General features: G+C 51.8%; 1 protein-coding gene across 8 annotated transcripts in view; it reads right to left on the bottom strand.

The window, feature by feature from the left end:
• CABIN1 (calcineurin binding protein 1) overlaps positions 1-16,193 on the bottom strand; it is a 101,510-nt gene extending 85,317 nt beyond the window's left edge. For 5 of the 8 annotated variants that reach the window (XR_009005013.1, XM_007196313.2, XM_057526251.1 and 2 more), the window contains exons 1-8: positions 15,765-15,872; positions 7,219-7,300; positions 6,650-6,742; positions 5,488-5,601; positions 4,748-4,882; positions 3,796-3,976; positions 1,497-1,626; positions 73-222 (exon numbers count right to left, since the gene is read on the bottom strand). Coding sequence is in view for 7 of the 8 variants with exons in the window: in XM_007196313.2 (XP_007196375.2) it covers positions 73-222; positions 1,497-1,626; positions 3,796-3,976; positions 4,748-4,882; positions 5,488-5,601; positions 6,650-6,742; positions 7,219-7,221 (806 nt within the window). In the remaining variant the exon portion in view is untranslated. Of the gene's footprint in view, positions 1-72; positions 223-1,496; positions 1,627-3,795; positions 3,977-4,747; positions 4,883-5,487; positions 5,602-6,649; positions 6,743-7,218; positions 7,301-8,633; positions 8,928-15,414; positions 15,653-15,764; positions 15,873-16,174 lie in introns of those variants that run through there. The other 3 variants (XM_057526250.1, XM_007196315.3, XM_007196314.2) reach the window with 3 other exon arrangements.
• Positions 16,194-16,389: the final 196 nt, after the last annotated feature.

Here is a 16,389-nt window from a genome sequence, read left to right as displayed (position 1 = left end):
GCCCGGGCGGGCTGAGCCCCCTCCCAAGCAGGGCCCAGTGGCCACCCGGCAGCCCAGACCCAGACGACCTACGTGAGGAAGGGGATGGGCTGCACCAGCTTCAGGTCCGGCTCCTTCTCGTGCACAGTCAGCGCCTGCCGCCTCCTCCGAAGTCCCAGGGCCTCATCCATGATGGCCTGCGACTCGGCCGCGCTCACCGACACCTCGTGGATGGACATGTCACTGAGAGTGCATGAGACAGAGAGGAGTGACCATGTCACAGTAGAGCCAAGATGGAAATCTTACACAGAGGGATGCAGTTAATATCCTTTAATCTGCATTAATTCTTCCTACAAATAAAATAACCACTTGAGTCTGGGCTGGAAAGGGCAGTAATTAGCATTCTTAATACCCACGTTACACTAGAAATGATTAATGCCCTTTGATCCGCTTACAATTCATCACCTTCATCTGTATTAACAGGATCATAGTGATGGCAGAAAAGCCACAGAAAAATTAAATGCTGCTCTCAATTATTTGCTGAAAACCTTTTGAGGATTTGACTCTCCCGTCCTACCTATCCCAAAAAAGGTCATCAGACCAGCCAAGCTCACCAAAGTCTATGGAAATCAACTGAAAGGGTGGGAGTTTGAGGCCCCAGACGCCTCCCACAGGCACACCTCTGCCTGTGGTGGCCCAGCGAGACCTGCCCCCACTGCCCCGTGCCCTCCTCCCCACAGGGCTCCCCCGTGGAGCCACGTGCTTATGGACTCGTCATCTGTCCTACATGCTCATCAACCACCTCTCCAAAGAAGGCCAGCTCCCTCAGGACAGATGTGAATAAGAGGCACAGTCTTACGAGGGATAAACACCAATATAACCACTAACTCCCAACCGGTGAGCTCCCAGGGCCAAGGAAATACCAGAGGGCACAGGAGTTGGTTCCACTGGAGGATGGGCGGGGAGGCAGCCCGAACTTGGAAAGCTGCCAAGAGGGGATGTGGGTCTTGGAATATGAAGGGGCTCGAAGACACAATAGGGAGAGGTGGGGATTCCAGGTGAGGGCACTGTGGGAGCCAGGGTGCAGGACCAGACAGGACACAGCAGGGCCCTGGGAGAGCTCTCCCCTTGGGGGAGGGAGAAACATGAGGAGAACTGGGGGGTCAGACTGCAAAGGGCCTCCTGGGCGACGCTGCCGAGCATGAGCCTCATCCCGGAGGCAGGCACGGTGGCCCGATTAGAGGCAGGCCGGGCAACACAGGAAGCACAGCCTCGGAAAGGAGTAGGGTGGGCAGCGAGGAGCGAGGTGAACAAGGCTGCCGTGAGCACCCAGAGGAGAGCCGCAGGGCAGCGGGGAAGGAGGGCAGCAGGGAAGGAGGGCAGCGGACAGGCAGAGGCACCGCCCATATGAGGTGCATAGGGAAACAATAAACCAAGCAGATCAGAGCCGTTTGCCAAGCGAGGGGCCTCAACAGCCCCCAGCCGCTGGGGGAGGAGGTGGCGGGCTGCAGACTCACCATTTCAGGAACATCCGGAGGGAGTCCTGGCGGAGACACGGTTGCTCCTCGAAGATCTTCTCCTTGAGAACCAGCCCCTTGCTGTAGCGGCAGTCCTTCTCCAAAGCTTTGCAAATGAAGTACAGACAAGCTGGCCAGGAAAGAAACAGGCGTGACCTCCAAGCTGCACTCTGACTCTCTGGCCTTGCCAGTGACGCCAGGGAAGTAGTCCCTGCTCTGGAGTCCAAGAAACACCAGGTAAATGGCGACAAGACACCACTTTAATCGATCCAATCGGGAACGATTTTTGAAAATAATAATACCAAGATCGAGGGGCAAAGGCCCACACTGCCAGGGAGGACGGCTGAACAACCTTTCTGGGGAAACATGGGCATCAAACACAGACCCTCAGCCCAGCAAGCCCACCTCGAGGAAACCCTTCGGGAACCAGCTGTCGGCAAACTGGAGTACGGCCGCCAGCTCCTCTCTGCCTGGGCACCAGACAGCCCCGTGCCCCGCCCAGCTCCAGAGTTTGAGTGTGGGTGCAAGGCACTCCCATCAGGAATAACCAGAGAAGGATGGAGCAGGAGAGGAGGAAGGAAAGCTAGAGCAGAAGCAGAGATGCCACGCGGAAGTCAGGGAGAAGGGCAGCGGGAGAGCGGTGCCCACACCACAAGCAGGAGGGGGTCTGGGCTGCCCCACCAGCCGCCCACTGAACTAGGGACAGGGGGCCCAGAGGTTCCCACCTAACCGGAAGGAGGAGAAGGACATGGTTTCCTCTGGGAAGGTGGTGGGAGCAGAGAGAAAACCAGGGGGGGCACCAATCCTCTGGATGGGCTGGTCAGCAGCAGCAGAGCTGACCACACCCGCAGCAGAGGGAGGCCTGCCTACTCCTCTCGAGCGCCCATGTACCGGCTGCTCATACTCTGGGGCTTCGATGTGGTTCTGCGGCTCTCATAGACACATAAACCGCTCTGTCCTCCAAACCCATCTTCCCGCCAAGACTTCAGCTTATCAAGTGCGGCTTCTCCAGGAGAGAGAACTGAGCCTGGTGCCGGAGAGAAGGCGGGACGCTGAGGCTGGGGCCTCCAGGGGGCGCCCAAGCTCCAGGAAGAGCCCAGGGAGAGACCCACAGTCACTGAAGATGAAAGCACTGGAGTCAAAACGGGCGATCCACACCACGGGTGCGGACATCCACGGAAGGACACGCCTGAGAACATTTGCGTGGAGGGACACAAGGGCCCAAGTCCAGAAATAACCCCACATGCAAGCATGCGATGGTCAGAGGGTGCAGAGGAGGGCAGACGGCAGAGGCCCCACAGCAAAGGGGCAGGGAGAAGGCACCCGCCCCCGCCCGGGCCCACCTGGAGGAAGCGACAGAGGGCTGAGCTGGCTCTGGGGACACAGGGAGAAGTCAGGGTCACCTCAGGCAGGGACAACTGGGAAGGGGCCACAGCAGCCTGCCCCTGGGGCACGCCGACCCCGCTGCCAGCCCTGTGCTGCACGCGGTTCACCTGACTATACAGAGCTACCGACGGAGTCCCGTGGGTGGCGGGCAGGGCCCAGCTTCCCAGCCTCCGCTACCCCATCCTGCTCCACCTGCTCGATGTGCCCTTAGAAAGAGAAGGAAAAGCCTCGAAGAGTCAGCCTTCCAGCTGTAACCTTCAACGTGAGGACAAGTGCTGGCAGCAGGTCTGTCCTGAAAAGAATGAGCAGGCCGTGCCAGGACTGCCTGTGCCCGAGGCCAGATGCCCTGCGCCCGGCCCTGCCCGGGGCCCTCCCACAGAGCTGCCTGGAGGAGCTGGCCCAAGAGGCCCAGAACCCCAACAGCGCCCGCCTCGGGACAGCCCGTGAGGGGCCGAGCAGAGGGCCAGGCGGGGTCAGAGAGTGAAGCAACTGGAAGGCAGACAGGGCTCCGTCTGGCACAGATCTTTCCAGCAGCCCTGCTGCTCTGTGGAAGGACCAGCTGCTAAAAGGGGGGAGTGAGCTCCCGGCACCGGGAGTCAGGCTGCAGCTGCTAGGCCATCTGTCAGCAACTTATAAGAACAGGCACAGGACGGGACACCGCAGAGACGAAATGAGAGACTGAAGGGAAAACTGCTCAGAGGACATGCTTCCTACTACAATGCATGGGGTAAGTCTCAACCGAGAAAGAAAGACAAGCAGAGTAAAGCAGGGAAGCAAAGGCATCTCCATTTCCCCTGAAGGTGGGGCAGAAAGCCCTTCGGTGTTAACTCTGGCTCCAAGCTCATCCAGGCCTCCCGCTCTCCTCGGTCCCAATGCACGAGCACGTGGCAGAAAGCAGCGACGCCCCACTCACTGGTGTAATCGCTGAGGGTGTACAGGACAGTGATGAGGTTGTCCAAGCAGGGCCAGTGGTCAGGATTGCACCGCAGCCCTTCCTCAAAAGCATGGCGAGCCAGGGGGACCCGGATGAGCCTCAGGGCCACGTGTCCGATTTTATACCAGAGGTTGACGTCCGTGGAGTCCAGCATGACCGCCTGGTAGCAGCACAGCACAGGCACACTCAGTCAGCTCCCCAGAGCGGGCATCCATGGTGGCAGGAGGGCACAGCACCAGCCCAGCCACCCAGACTGCCCAAAGAATGACAGGGAAGTCACGTGGACCAATTAATCTAACCCAGAACATGTTCTTAATACATTCTGTCACTCTGAACACCTGTATTCCATACATATTTGATATGTAAAAGAAGTGCAAGAAGTAGAATTAAAAGAAAATACAGAAGCCTTCTGGGATTCTAGAAACAGCATGGGTGGGAGACAGACGTGGGTTCATATCCATACTCCCACACTGCCCAGCAGCGTGACCGCCAGCCTCAGTATCCTCATCCCTAAAATGAGGATAAAGACGCCCTCCTTGCCAGAGGGTGTGAGGGTGAGCATGTGCATGGTGCTGGCGCCTCAGAGGTGCCCACACAGGTAAGCCGGCCTGACAGAAATAATGGCAGTACGAGTCTGAGTAGGTACTGGGTGCCAGGGGTCAGGCTCTGTGTTCAGCACCCTCTTTATATCACTCTAACTCTATGGTGTAGACCTGGAGACCCAGAGAAATGAAGCAATCACCCATGGTCATGTGTGCCCTGCGTGGCAGAGGAAGAACACACATGCACCCCTCTCTGAACTTGCTACTGTCACCCACTGGCTGGGGCCTTGGGCACTACAGCTGACACAGCACCACACACTCTTCAACCAACCAGACAACAACCCCACCCCTCCCCCAAGAACTCCCGAAGACCCGGCCGAGGGGAGCACCTCCAGGTAGAACTCCATGGCTGTCTCCAGGTCCTCCCTCTGGGCGGCCAGCTGGGCCAGGTTCTTAAACGTGGAGTACTTCAGCATCAGCCCAGGGTGTTTCAACCCCTCCTTCTCATCACCAGACGAAACTGCCTGAGAACAAAGCAAACAGAGGAGCAAAGTGACATCCAGGCCCTGAAGCCTCAGCCGGCAGTCAGCAGGACACCTGGCTTCAGGGCTGGCTTCTGCCACAGGCCCTCGGGCCGGTCCGGAGCCACCCTCCACTGGAAAATGAAAGCGTGGCCCCCGATGTCCTTTAAGGGCCCCCCAGTTCCAAGTACACAGAGGAGAAAGGCCAGACCACCAAGAGGCGATTTGCGGGCCGTCTGGGCACCAAAAGACACAGAGGGAACCCTCCCAGCACTACCGCCACGCCTGAGGGCCCAAGCCTAGATGGTGACATTTACAGCATCGGTAAGCCAGCCAGCGGCTCCCGCATGCCACTCCCAGCTCTAATGCTTTACTAGCTGCATGGCTTTGAGCCAACACCTGGCTAAGCCTCCGTCTCCACACTGTGAACTGGGGACAATGCACCCACACTTGGCAGAGTGGCTGTGAAGACCAAGTAGGAAGAGCAGCTGGCATTTACGGAGCTCTTACTCTGCACCTAGAACCGTTCTGCATGCTTCTCTGGACTCACCCAACCCTCAGAGCAAGCAGGCGGGGAAACTGGGGGCAGAGGGCCTCTGGGGCCTCACCTCTCGCAGCAGGCGCGCCTCCAGGAGCTCGTGGTAGGCCTTGGCGGACTCCTCAAACCGGTCGTGCTTCTGCAGATCCAGGGCCTTGTGGTACAAGGCAAAAGCCTCTGCTTCCTGCAAACCAAGACAGAAGACATTTTCACACAGCACAAAGGTTTGTCTTTTTAAGCCGACAATGTGTGAGAGGGGGCTGCCGTCAAGGCCATGTTACTCGTCAGCTGCACGCTCTGTGGTGGTAACAGTCCTAATGCTCCAAGCTCGCAGGAGCTCATCACTGGGAGAAGAGCCCCTCAGCAGCCCCCCAAGGAGACACGAGCAGCACGGGCTCACCTGAGTCTAAGCAACAGCAGAAGGCAGGCTGAGGGCACAGAGCAGAGCAATGCCAAGGTTCTGTGAGCCCCGCTGACTCTTTCTGGGAGAGTGGCCCCACCAGCCGGAATAACCCAGGGACTCCGAGAGAGAAGGGAAAGCTTCCACTGCTTTCTATGTGCCGCTCTGCCTCAGCCTGCTCGCCGCTGGGAGGGGCAGAGGGGGCACCGGGCAGGCTGAGCCCCACTGACACCCCTGAGGGCCGGGGACCACTGACTAGCAGCGTCTGCGAGGGCTCCACACTGTCCTGGCTTCTCCCGAGAAGGGGGAGGTGTATGCTTATTCCAGGGAAAACAAAGACTGGAGCAAACCTTTGTTATATTCGCGTAGGACGTGGGGGGAGAGACGGCCGAGAGGAAGGCAGGCAGGCTGGAATGGAAGTGGTGCCGGACCTCGTGGCAGAGAGGAAAGACAGAGAATCCATGCTCCCCACAGACCACCAGTGAGACCTGGGCTAGGCAGCACCCTCCGGGGCCTCCCCCTGGAAAGTGATGTGCTGCCGTCCCCTGGGTGTGCCAGCTCCTGAGGCCCACACAGACAACCGGCTGAGGGAAGAGCCAGCCCCGGCTGCAGAAGGGCCCACGCACACTCAGAATAAACAGTGTGACCATCCTCAGCGTGACCCTCTCTAAGTGAAGCAGGTCAAACAGGAGATGGAGAGCCGGCCATCTCTGTAAACAGGGTTTTCCTCTAAAATCCCATTCAGGAGATATCGGGATACATCTGAAACATGGTGCCACCCACAGAAATGAGAATCAAGGTCCAGCTGCAGAGAAGCCCATGGACCACATACCTGCGCCTCCTTTGTCTGGGTCTTGTGACTTTTAAAGCTTCCTTCATGATCATCCTCAACCGTGGAGCTGGCATTTAAGGCTGCGATTCGAATCTAGAAGCAGAGGTTTGACGGAAGAGTTGCTTTTAGATGAGACGTGTCTCGTCTCTTCAATAACCCACAACGCGCACAACACTCTGTAACACACTCGGCCTCAAACAGCTACGGCTTCCCCAGATGCGGAGGAAAAGGAGGACTGGTACATTCTGAGGGAACCACACCAACCTGTTCAGGGAGCATGTCCACTACAAAAGGAACAGGCTGGGGACACCCCAGCAGTGGCCCGACACAGCAGAAGACCCAGGCATTGGAAAAACAGATTCCAATGACATGGGATAACTGTGTGCCTCTCTAGCCATGGTGATGCGGCCCTGCAAACCACCCAACAGGAGAGCGGGCACCCACACCCTCGAGGGTGCCAAGAGCCCTCCGGGGAGGAAGGCTGCCCCATTCGGACAGCCTTCAGGGCCCAGCCAAGAACACGCCCCTCGCCCCGGAGCACCGCAGAGCAGGTGAGCATCAGCACATACCATAGTCAGAGGCTTCGGCACACCGCCCAGCGCCGCCCAGCAATGCCCAGCACCAGCAGGGCAGTGCCAGCCCACGTGGCTCCTATGGAGGAAGCAGAACAGGCTGAGGGAGGGCCCGGGAAGCACCAGGTCACCAGGAACCTGTGTCCAAACCCACAGGCCTCCCGGCTCTGGGCACACAGGCTAGTGGGCCTCGGGATGGCTCTTCAGTCTGTCACCCGGGGAGCCCCTGGTCCTTGGGACGGAGTGCCCGCCTTTGCCAGACCAGGGGCCAGGGACAGAGGGGAGTGAGACCGACATCTGCCCCCAGGGCTCACTGCTCAGCAGAGGTAACAGATCGATAAACAATTATTTTTTCAAAAGTTGAATGAAATAAAGAGAAACACAGGCAACAGGTGGAGAACAAGTCATTCAAAGGGATGGAGGAAGGTGAAGGAGGAAGCCCTGTGTTAAGCCCCAGGAAGGGACAGCAGTGGGGTGGAGGGCGGGGAGGCAGAGGCAGGGGGTCTGGAGGGTGGGAGGGAAATATAAAAGGAAAAAAATTAGAGGTAGGCAGACCAGTGTGAAATCTGCTAAAAAAATGACAGGATTGGTGAGGACGTGGAGAAATCAGAACCTCATCCACTGCAGATGGGAACGAAAAATGGTGAAATTGCAATTGCTCAGAATGTCAAACACAGAAATTCCACCCCCAAGAGAAATGAAAACATGTCCACACCAAAACTTGTTCATGAATGTTCACAGCAGCATTACTCATGACAGATTAAAGGTGGAAACAACCCAAATGTCTGTCAGCTGACAAATGGATAAAGAAAATGTGGTATGTCCATACAATGGATTATTATTCAGTGATAAAACAAATTAAAGTACTGGTACTTGCTACAACATGGATGAACCTTGAAAACACGCTAAATGAAGGAAGCCATTCACGAAGGCCACATATTGTCTGATTCCATTTATACAAAATGTCCAGAATAGGCAAATCTATAGAACCAGAAAGTAGAGTAGGCTAGGGGACAGGGACACATGGGGAGTGACTGCTACCACGTACAGGGCTTCTTTCTGGGGTGATGAAAATGTTCTGAAATTGATGGTGGTGATGGTTGCACAACTCTGTGGATACACTTACACTCACTGAATTGTATACCCTACGTAGGCGAGCTGTATGGTCTGTGAACTATGTGCTGCTATTAAACAAAGAGATGCCAGGAGCCTGGCTGGGGAAGTGGCACTGGGGACAGAGGGGGGAACACGTTCCAGGAGGAAAACTCACAGAACGGGGCCCCTGGGAGGTTGGAGGGAGCAGCAGGGGTGCCGGGTAACAGCGGGGGTTCTGGCCCGCGGGTCGGGGAGGAAGAGGCAGCACCACCAAACAAGCCAGTCAGGGCAGAGGAGGGAGCTAGGAAAAGTCCCACCTGAGAGGCTGGCAGAAGGCCCCGAAGGGCCCAGCAGGCAGTGGAAATGAGCCTTGGCAGAGACTGAACACGTGCTCCACATGTATAAAATAAAAAGACCACTGCTACTGCCAACAGAGCTCACAGCTACGACCTTCACAATGGGCTCTGAGTTCTCCAAGGGTTCCTACAAGGAAGAAAGAAAGTACAGTCTTCTTCACAGACAAGGAAGACTCAAACCCCACAAGGCTGATAGCTATTTTATCTCCTGGGTTCCACATTTAGAAAAAAGAATTCTGCTGATTAACTCTGGAAACTGCTGCTTGACCATAAACTATGCTACGATGGGCACTGTGACCACCATACAATCTGAAAAAAAAAAGACGATAAAAGTAGAAACTATAGCACTAAAACCCTGTACCTGGGGAAAACACACACACATCCCAAGGGGCAGTGTCCCTGTGAAGAGCAAAGGGAGAGAATGAAGTCCCTGTCAACTCTGGGTGGTGTCTTTCAGTCGACATTTCAGAGGCCAAACCAGCTTCCCCAAGGACTCACTCTTCTCTGGGAGTGGATTTCCACACATGCCTTTGACTGTGGACAGATCAGGCTTCACAGCAACCGATTCAGCTGCCAGATTCTGGACTAAGAAAGAAAGGCCCTCCCTCCGCCCCTGCTCCCCACCAAGGCAGCATATGTTGCCTGAAGACTAGTATGGGACCCGCGCCTCATGCCCTCAGCACCCCCCACCCTCCTCCCTCGCCATACACTGATGCCTGGCAGCTCTAGCAAACTGCTCCCATTCTTTGTTGAAAGGGCTATGGAGAGATTTTGCTTCCTTTTGTTTCGTTTGTTTAAAATTGAAATTAGTTATTTTCTTCTGCTGGACAGTATTAAATAGACCAGGATGTTGAGTTATCTGCTAGACTGCACACACACACACACACACACACACACACATGCACTAACAAGTGCTGACGAGGATGTGGAGAAATTGGAACCCTTGTGAATAAGATTCACCCTTAAAAAGGAAGTACCCTCTGACACATGCTACATGGATTAACCCTGAAGACATTATGTTAAGGGAAATAAGCCAGTAACAAAACTATGATTCCATTTATATGGGGTACCTAAAATAGGCAAATTCATAAAGACAGGAAGTAGAATGGTGGTTGCCAAGGCTGGCAGGAGGGAAGGATGGGGAGGTATTGTTTAGTGGGCAGAGTTTCCGTTTGGGAAGATGAGGTGGATGCTGGTGATGATTGCACAACCACGTGGATGCATTTAATGCTATGGAAACGCACACTTTAATATAGTTAAAGTGGTACATTTCATGTTAAGTATACTTTCCCAAAGTTTAAAAAAAAAAAATCCCAAAGGATAGAAAAACAAAAGCCTGATGGAAAAGTGGGGAAAAGATATGAGCAAACAATTCACACACACACAAAAAGATATACAACTGGCTCTCAAACATATGAAAAAATGTTGGAACTCACTCATAATTAGAGAGATGCAAATTAAAACAACATTGAAACTCCACTTCTCCTCTACCACATTGGCCAAAAGTGAGGCAGGAAAGCACACCCTAGTGGTGAGGTTGTGGGCAAACAGGCACTACTCTCAGGCATCGCTGGGTGGGAATGCAAATTGGTAAGACCTCTCTGGAGAGGAATTTGACAATAGCTAACAAAATGACCTTTGTTACCTTGTTACACTTACCTTTCAACCCAGCAGTTCTGGGAATCTACCCTGAAGACATACTTCAAACAACATAAAAATACATACGCACAGGGTTATTCACTGCAGCAGTTTGCAACTGCAAGATATTGGAAACAACCTAAATGTCCACAGACAATAGAGTGGATGAATAAATAAACTATGATACAACCACACAATGAAGCAATACACAGCTGCAAAATTAGTGAGAAAATGTTCATAGCAGTATTATTCATAATAACCAAAAAGTAGAAACAACCCAAATGTCCATCAACTGATGAATGGATAAATAAAATGTGGTCTATCTGTACAATGGAATATTATTCAGCCATAAAAAGGAATGGAGTACTGACAACACAGATGAACCATGAAAACATGATGCTCAGTGAAGGAAGCAGCAACAGATCACACACCGTATAATCCCATTTCTATGAAATGTCCAGAAAAGGCATATCTACATACGCAGAAAGTACATTAGTGAATGCCTAGGGCTGGGGGAGGAGGTGATGGGAAGTGAGTGTTAATAGACACAGGGTTCCTTTTGGGGGGATAAAAATGTTCTAAAATTGGTTGTGGTGATACCTGCACAACTCTGTGAATATACTAAACACCAATGAATTGTAAACTTTAAATGGGTACATTGTATGGTGTATAAATTATATATCAATAAAACTGTTTTTTAAAAAATGAATAGGAGGGACTTCCCTGGTAGCACAGTGGTTAAGAATACGGGTTCGAGCCCTGGTCCGGGAAGATCCCACATGCTGCAGAGCAACTAAGCCCGTGCGCCACAACTACTGAGCCCTCATGTCACAACTACTGAAGCCTGCAACGAGAGAAGCCACCACAATGAGAAGCCCGCACACCGCAAAGAATAGCCCCCGCTCGCCGCAACTACAGAGAGCCTGTGTGCAGCAATGAAGACCCAAAGCAGCCAAAAATAAATAAATTTAATAAATAAATTTTAAAAAAATGAATAGGATATCTACGAACAGATACAGGGTGATTTTCAAGACATATTGTTAAGTAAAAAAAAGCAAATACAAATATTTATAGCATGCCACCCTTCATATAAGAAAGAAGAGGATATAAGAAAATACACAACCATCTATTCTTTGTGCAAAAGAAACATGAAAGGACAGTCTAGGTACCAGAGAGATCAGTTAGTTACAGGAGGTGAGTGGGAAGGGGTGCAGGGGAGAACGGGAATGGGTGGAGGGGATGCGGAGGGAAGGACCCTTCTCTGCGTATACCTTGTGCACAGCTCTGACTCTGAGAGCCACGGTCACGTGTCACACTCCAAAAATAAACAATCAAAATCAACTAGGATCTAGGGGGGATCCAAAATGGGATATAAATACTAGTAATGAACCTGTTGTATCACAAATAACATAACCACACTGAAGGGGATGAGGAAGAAAAGAACAAACCTGTATAAAACAGTATCTTGACTGGATACCTCAAGGCTAAAGACAAAAAGGAGCTTCAATTCCAGGGTTGGGGCAGAGAAAATACAAGACGAGCCTGGAACATCCTGTGGTGCCTGAAGGTAAGTAAGTACTCAAAAAAATGATGAGGGTTTGTTGATAGGACACAGCGGCTAACCTGAAGGAGACCCTAAATAGCCAAAGCCAAACAGTGAGCAACAAAATAATGGTAAGATTAGATTTTAACTCACAGAATAAAATGAATATCCTTGGGTCCATACTGATATAAATAAATAATCAAATAAATAAATAAATGAGAGAAGGAATAGCTCTTCCTTCAACTGAATTTCAATGAATAAATGCAGAAGGAAAGAAACATAATTACCTTTAGGCAAAGGCCACAAAGATCCACAGATGGATGCTAAGGTCAGTGGGTATAGATTTGCCAGAACCAGAATTTGCATCCTCTCAAAGTATCTCCCCCAGAGACACCTACTAACTACAAGGGAAAAAACTGTAACTTTACAGTGTTGAAACCTGGCAGACACCAACTAAACCAAGCAATCAAAGTAAACATCACCAGTAATGAAACATGTCTACCTCCTGAACTCCTTGATACGATGCACTGAGGACACCATGTTTGTGTTATTCTGGCCTAAAATGCATAACTTCACTCCAATCATGAGAAAACATCAGACAAGCCTAAGCTGAGGGATATTAGACAAAATAACTGATCAGTACTTTTAAAAAGTAGCAAGGTCAAGAAGTTAAGAAAAGACTAAAAAACTGTTAAGGACTAAGGTGGAGACTATGGAGAAATGACTAAATGCAATACGGGATCTTGGATACAATCCTGGGATGAAAATAGACCACTGGAAAAACTGGTAAAATTCCAACCAAGTCTGTAGTTGAGTTAATAATATTGTATCAATACTAGCTTTCTGTTCCTGATAATTGTGCTAGGATTATATAAGATGTTAACATTAGGGAAGCAGCATGAGAGACACATGGAAACTCACTGTATTATTGTTGCAACTTTTCTCTAAATCTAAAAGTAGTTTAAAAGACAACCTACAGAATGGAAGAAAATATTTGCAAATGGTGCATCTGACAAGGAATTAATCTCCAAAATATACAAAAACAGCTCCTACAGCTCAATATCAAAAAAAACAAACAACCCAATAAAAAAATGGGCTGGGGCTTCCCTGGTGGCGCAGTGGTTGAGAATCTGCCTGCCAATGAAGGGGACACGGGTTCCAGCCCTGGTCTGGGAAGCTCCCACGTGCCGCGGAGCAACTGGGCCCGTGCGCCACAACTACTGAGCCTGCGCTCTGGAGCCTGTGAGCCACAGCTACTGAGTCCATGTGCCACAACTACTGAAGCCCACGCACCTAGAGCCCGTGCTCCGCGACAACAGAAGCCACCTTAACAAGAGGCCTACCCACCGCAACAAAGAGTAGCCCCCCGATCGCCGCAACTAAAAAGAAAGCCCACGTGCAGCAACAAAGTCCCAACGCAGCCAAATATAAATAAATAAATAAATGTATAAAAATAAAGTGTTAAAAAAAAAAGTCTACAAATACAGAGCCCACGCACTCTGGAGCCTGTGCACCACAACTAGAGAGAAGCCCACGCGCCGCAACCAAGAGTCCGCGCCCTGTAACAAAAGATCCCACGTACCAAAACTAAGACCAGGGCTTCCCTGGTGGCGCAGTGGTTGAGAGTCTGCCTGCCATTGCAGGGGACGCGGGTTCGAGCCCTGGTCTGGGAAGATCCCACATGCCGCGGAGAAACTGGGCCCGTGAGCCACAACTGCTGAGCCTGTGCATCTGGAGCCTGTGCTCTGCAGCAGGAGAGGCCGCGACGGTGAGAGGCCCGCGCACTGCAATTAAGAGTGGCCCCCGCTCGTCGCAACTAGAGAAAGCCCTCGCACAGAAACGAAGACCCAACACAGCCAAAAATAAATAAATAAATTAAAAAAAAAAACAAACTGAGACCAGACGCAGACAAAAAAATAAGGAAATTAAATAAATTAAATAAATATTTTTTAAAAAAAGAATGAAATAATGCCATTTGCAGCAACGCGGATGAACCTAGAGGTTATTATACTAAGTAAGACAAAGAAAGACAAATATCATATGATATTGCTTGTATGTGTAATCTAAAAAAAAAAAAAAAAAAGATACAAATGAACTTATATACCACAAAGAAATAGACCCACAGACATAGAAAACAAACTTATGGTTACCAAAGCGGGGGGGATAAATTGAGAGTTTGGGATTAACAGATACACACTACTATATATAAAATAGATGACCAACAGGGACCTACTGTATAGCACAGGGAACTGTACTCAGTATTTTGTAATAACCTATAAGGTAAATGAATCTGAAAAAAAATAGATATATATGTATGTATAACCAAATCACTTTGCTGTACACCTGAAACTAACACAACATTGTAAATCAACTATACTTCAATAAAAACACACACACAAAGTAGTTTAAAATAAAAACTTTACAAAGAAATAACCATTTGAGATTATATATTTATCATCTGTAAGCAATATGAGAATAAAGACCATAGCCATATTATTCACCACAAACCCTAGAAACCACAAAAAGGAGTTTAAAAAAAAAAAAAAGCTACTGTATAAAGATGAGAAGGGAAGTATCTGGTACTCATTTCTCAGTCTCCCAGCAGAACAGTTGCATTTTCTCAGAACAGCACATTCAGGAGTTAAACCTCACAAGTTTTCAAACTCTTTATAGTTTTCATGTCCTTCAGAACACATAACAACAGCACACTTTGAGCACCTCGTACCCTGATCCAGTGGTAAGTGGTGATGTTTCCTAGCAGGCTCTGGCCTGGGAGTTGGGAAGCCTAGGTCTTAATAAGCTCAGTTGGGGCACTACCCGGCTGTGTGACTGACATGGCATAAGATACCCCCTCTGGGTCTCAGTTTCCTCTACTGCATGAGTCTTTGGACTAAATCAGGTGTCTGCAAGCTCACTAGCCTACTGTTTCCATACAGCCCAAGAGCAAAGAATGATTTTTACATTTTTAAATGGTTGAAAAACTTCGTGACACGTGAAAATTACATAAAACTTACATAAAATTCAAATTTCAATGTCCCTAAATAAAATTTCATTGAAACACCACCACTCTCTTACATACTGTCTTTGGCTGCGACCACAGTACTGAGTAAAGTATAGCACCCAAATACTTATACTATAGTAAGTATACTCATACTTACTTTAGCCACAAGACATACTACTACTATAAAAATCATTATATCTACAATCAAAGTTTGCCGACCCCTGAACGAGACCACTCCGAGGATACTCCAGTTCTAAGAACGGTTATGAGTCACCCAGAAGGAAGCCCAGCCGCATGGAATCCGCATACACAGCACGACCTGTAGTAACCCAGGCCCCCAGAGGTGGAGGGGCCCCCAGAGGTGGAGGGGCCCCCAGAGCCCCTTGTGCAGACAGCTGCCAGCAACAGGAAGCTCTATCTGGCCCGGGTCCGCCTCCTTGGGGCGGTGGGGCAGTCAAGGCTTGCAGTTTGGAGCCAATGGCCCACGGGGGAGCCGGGGACTCGGGACAAGCGGCTGCACGTCCTCTCGGCCTCAGTTTCCACCCGTGAGAGGCGCTCACCGCGCAGCGCCGCCGTGAAGGTGAAGTAGAAGGACACGAGGCGGTGGTCAGCGCGGGGCCCGGCACCGCAGCCGCAGACCGGACGGCGGCTCCCGCTGCGGCCACTGTGACCCCTGCCCCCACGCGGAGCCCCTCTCAGCCCCCCGGGACGAGCAGGAGCCGACGAGAGGCCCGCGCGGCAGCGGGGCCCAGTCGGGCCGCTCCGGGTCCCGGCTTCGGTTTCCCCACGAGGAGCCCCAGCGTCCGCCCGGCCGGACCCCGCGCCCACCGCCCCTCAAGCCCCCGCCCCCGGCAGGGCAGAGCCGCGCCCCCACCCGGGGCCGCCCCAAACCCGCTGCCAGCGAACTCACCAGGCGTCTCCACGGCAACCGCCTGTCCGCCCGACCCCCGCGCCTGCCGGCTGCGCGCCTCACAACAAGGCGCGCTCCCATTGGCTCCGGAGCCGGCTCCACCAGCCAGTCGGCAAGCGCTCACGCACCGCCCCGCAGAGCTGGCGCGCGAGGACCCTGCAGGCGGCCGGCGTAATCCTGCACTTCGGCCTGAGCGCGGCTGGGGGTTCAGCGCCTGCTGCTACCCAAATCCCGCCCGCTCCCTCCCCACAGCTCGTCGTACCCGGGAAGCGCCGAGCTCGGGGCCTGGCCCGCAGCAGCTGCCAAGTGACGGCCGCACTACTGTTACAACCTGCGACAGCTGTTCTGAAGGCCGTGGAAACCTGGGGACACTTGGAGGGACTGGGGCCGGAAGAGCATTCTCACATTACCTGGACCTCACCTCGTTCCGAAAAGGATTTGAAACCTAAAAGTCACAGATACAAGCAACTACTGAAGCAAAAGAAAAAGGGGGAGGAGGAGCGGGGGATGAACGGACCGGGGAGGAAGTGACAGAACAGAGCCGGAAGGAGGGCCCAGCGTTGACGGGTTTCTGACCAGGGCCTGGGACACAGGGAGCTAAGCGTTTTAGGGAAGGGCTTCACAC

The sequence above is a fragment of the Balaenoptera acutorostrata genome, chromosome 13 (assembly GCF_949987535.1).
Source record: "Balaenoptera acutorostrata chromosome 13, mBalAcu1.1, whole genome shotgun sequence".
Lineage (NCBI taxonomy): Eukaryota > Metazoa > Chordata > Mammalia > Artiodactyla > Balaenopteridae > Balaenoptera > Balaenoptera acutorostrata.
The sequence above is the reverse complement of the archived record's forward strand: the minus strand, read 5'-3'. Positions and strand labels throughout refer to the sequence as shown.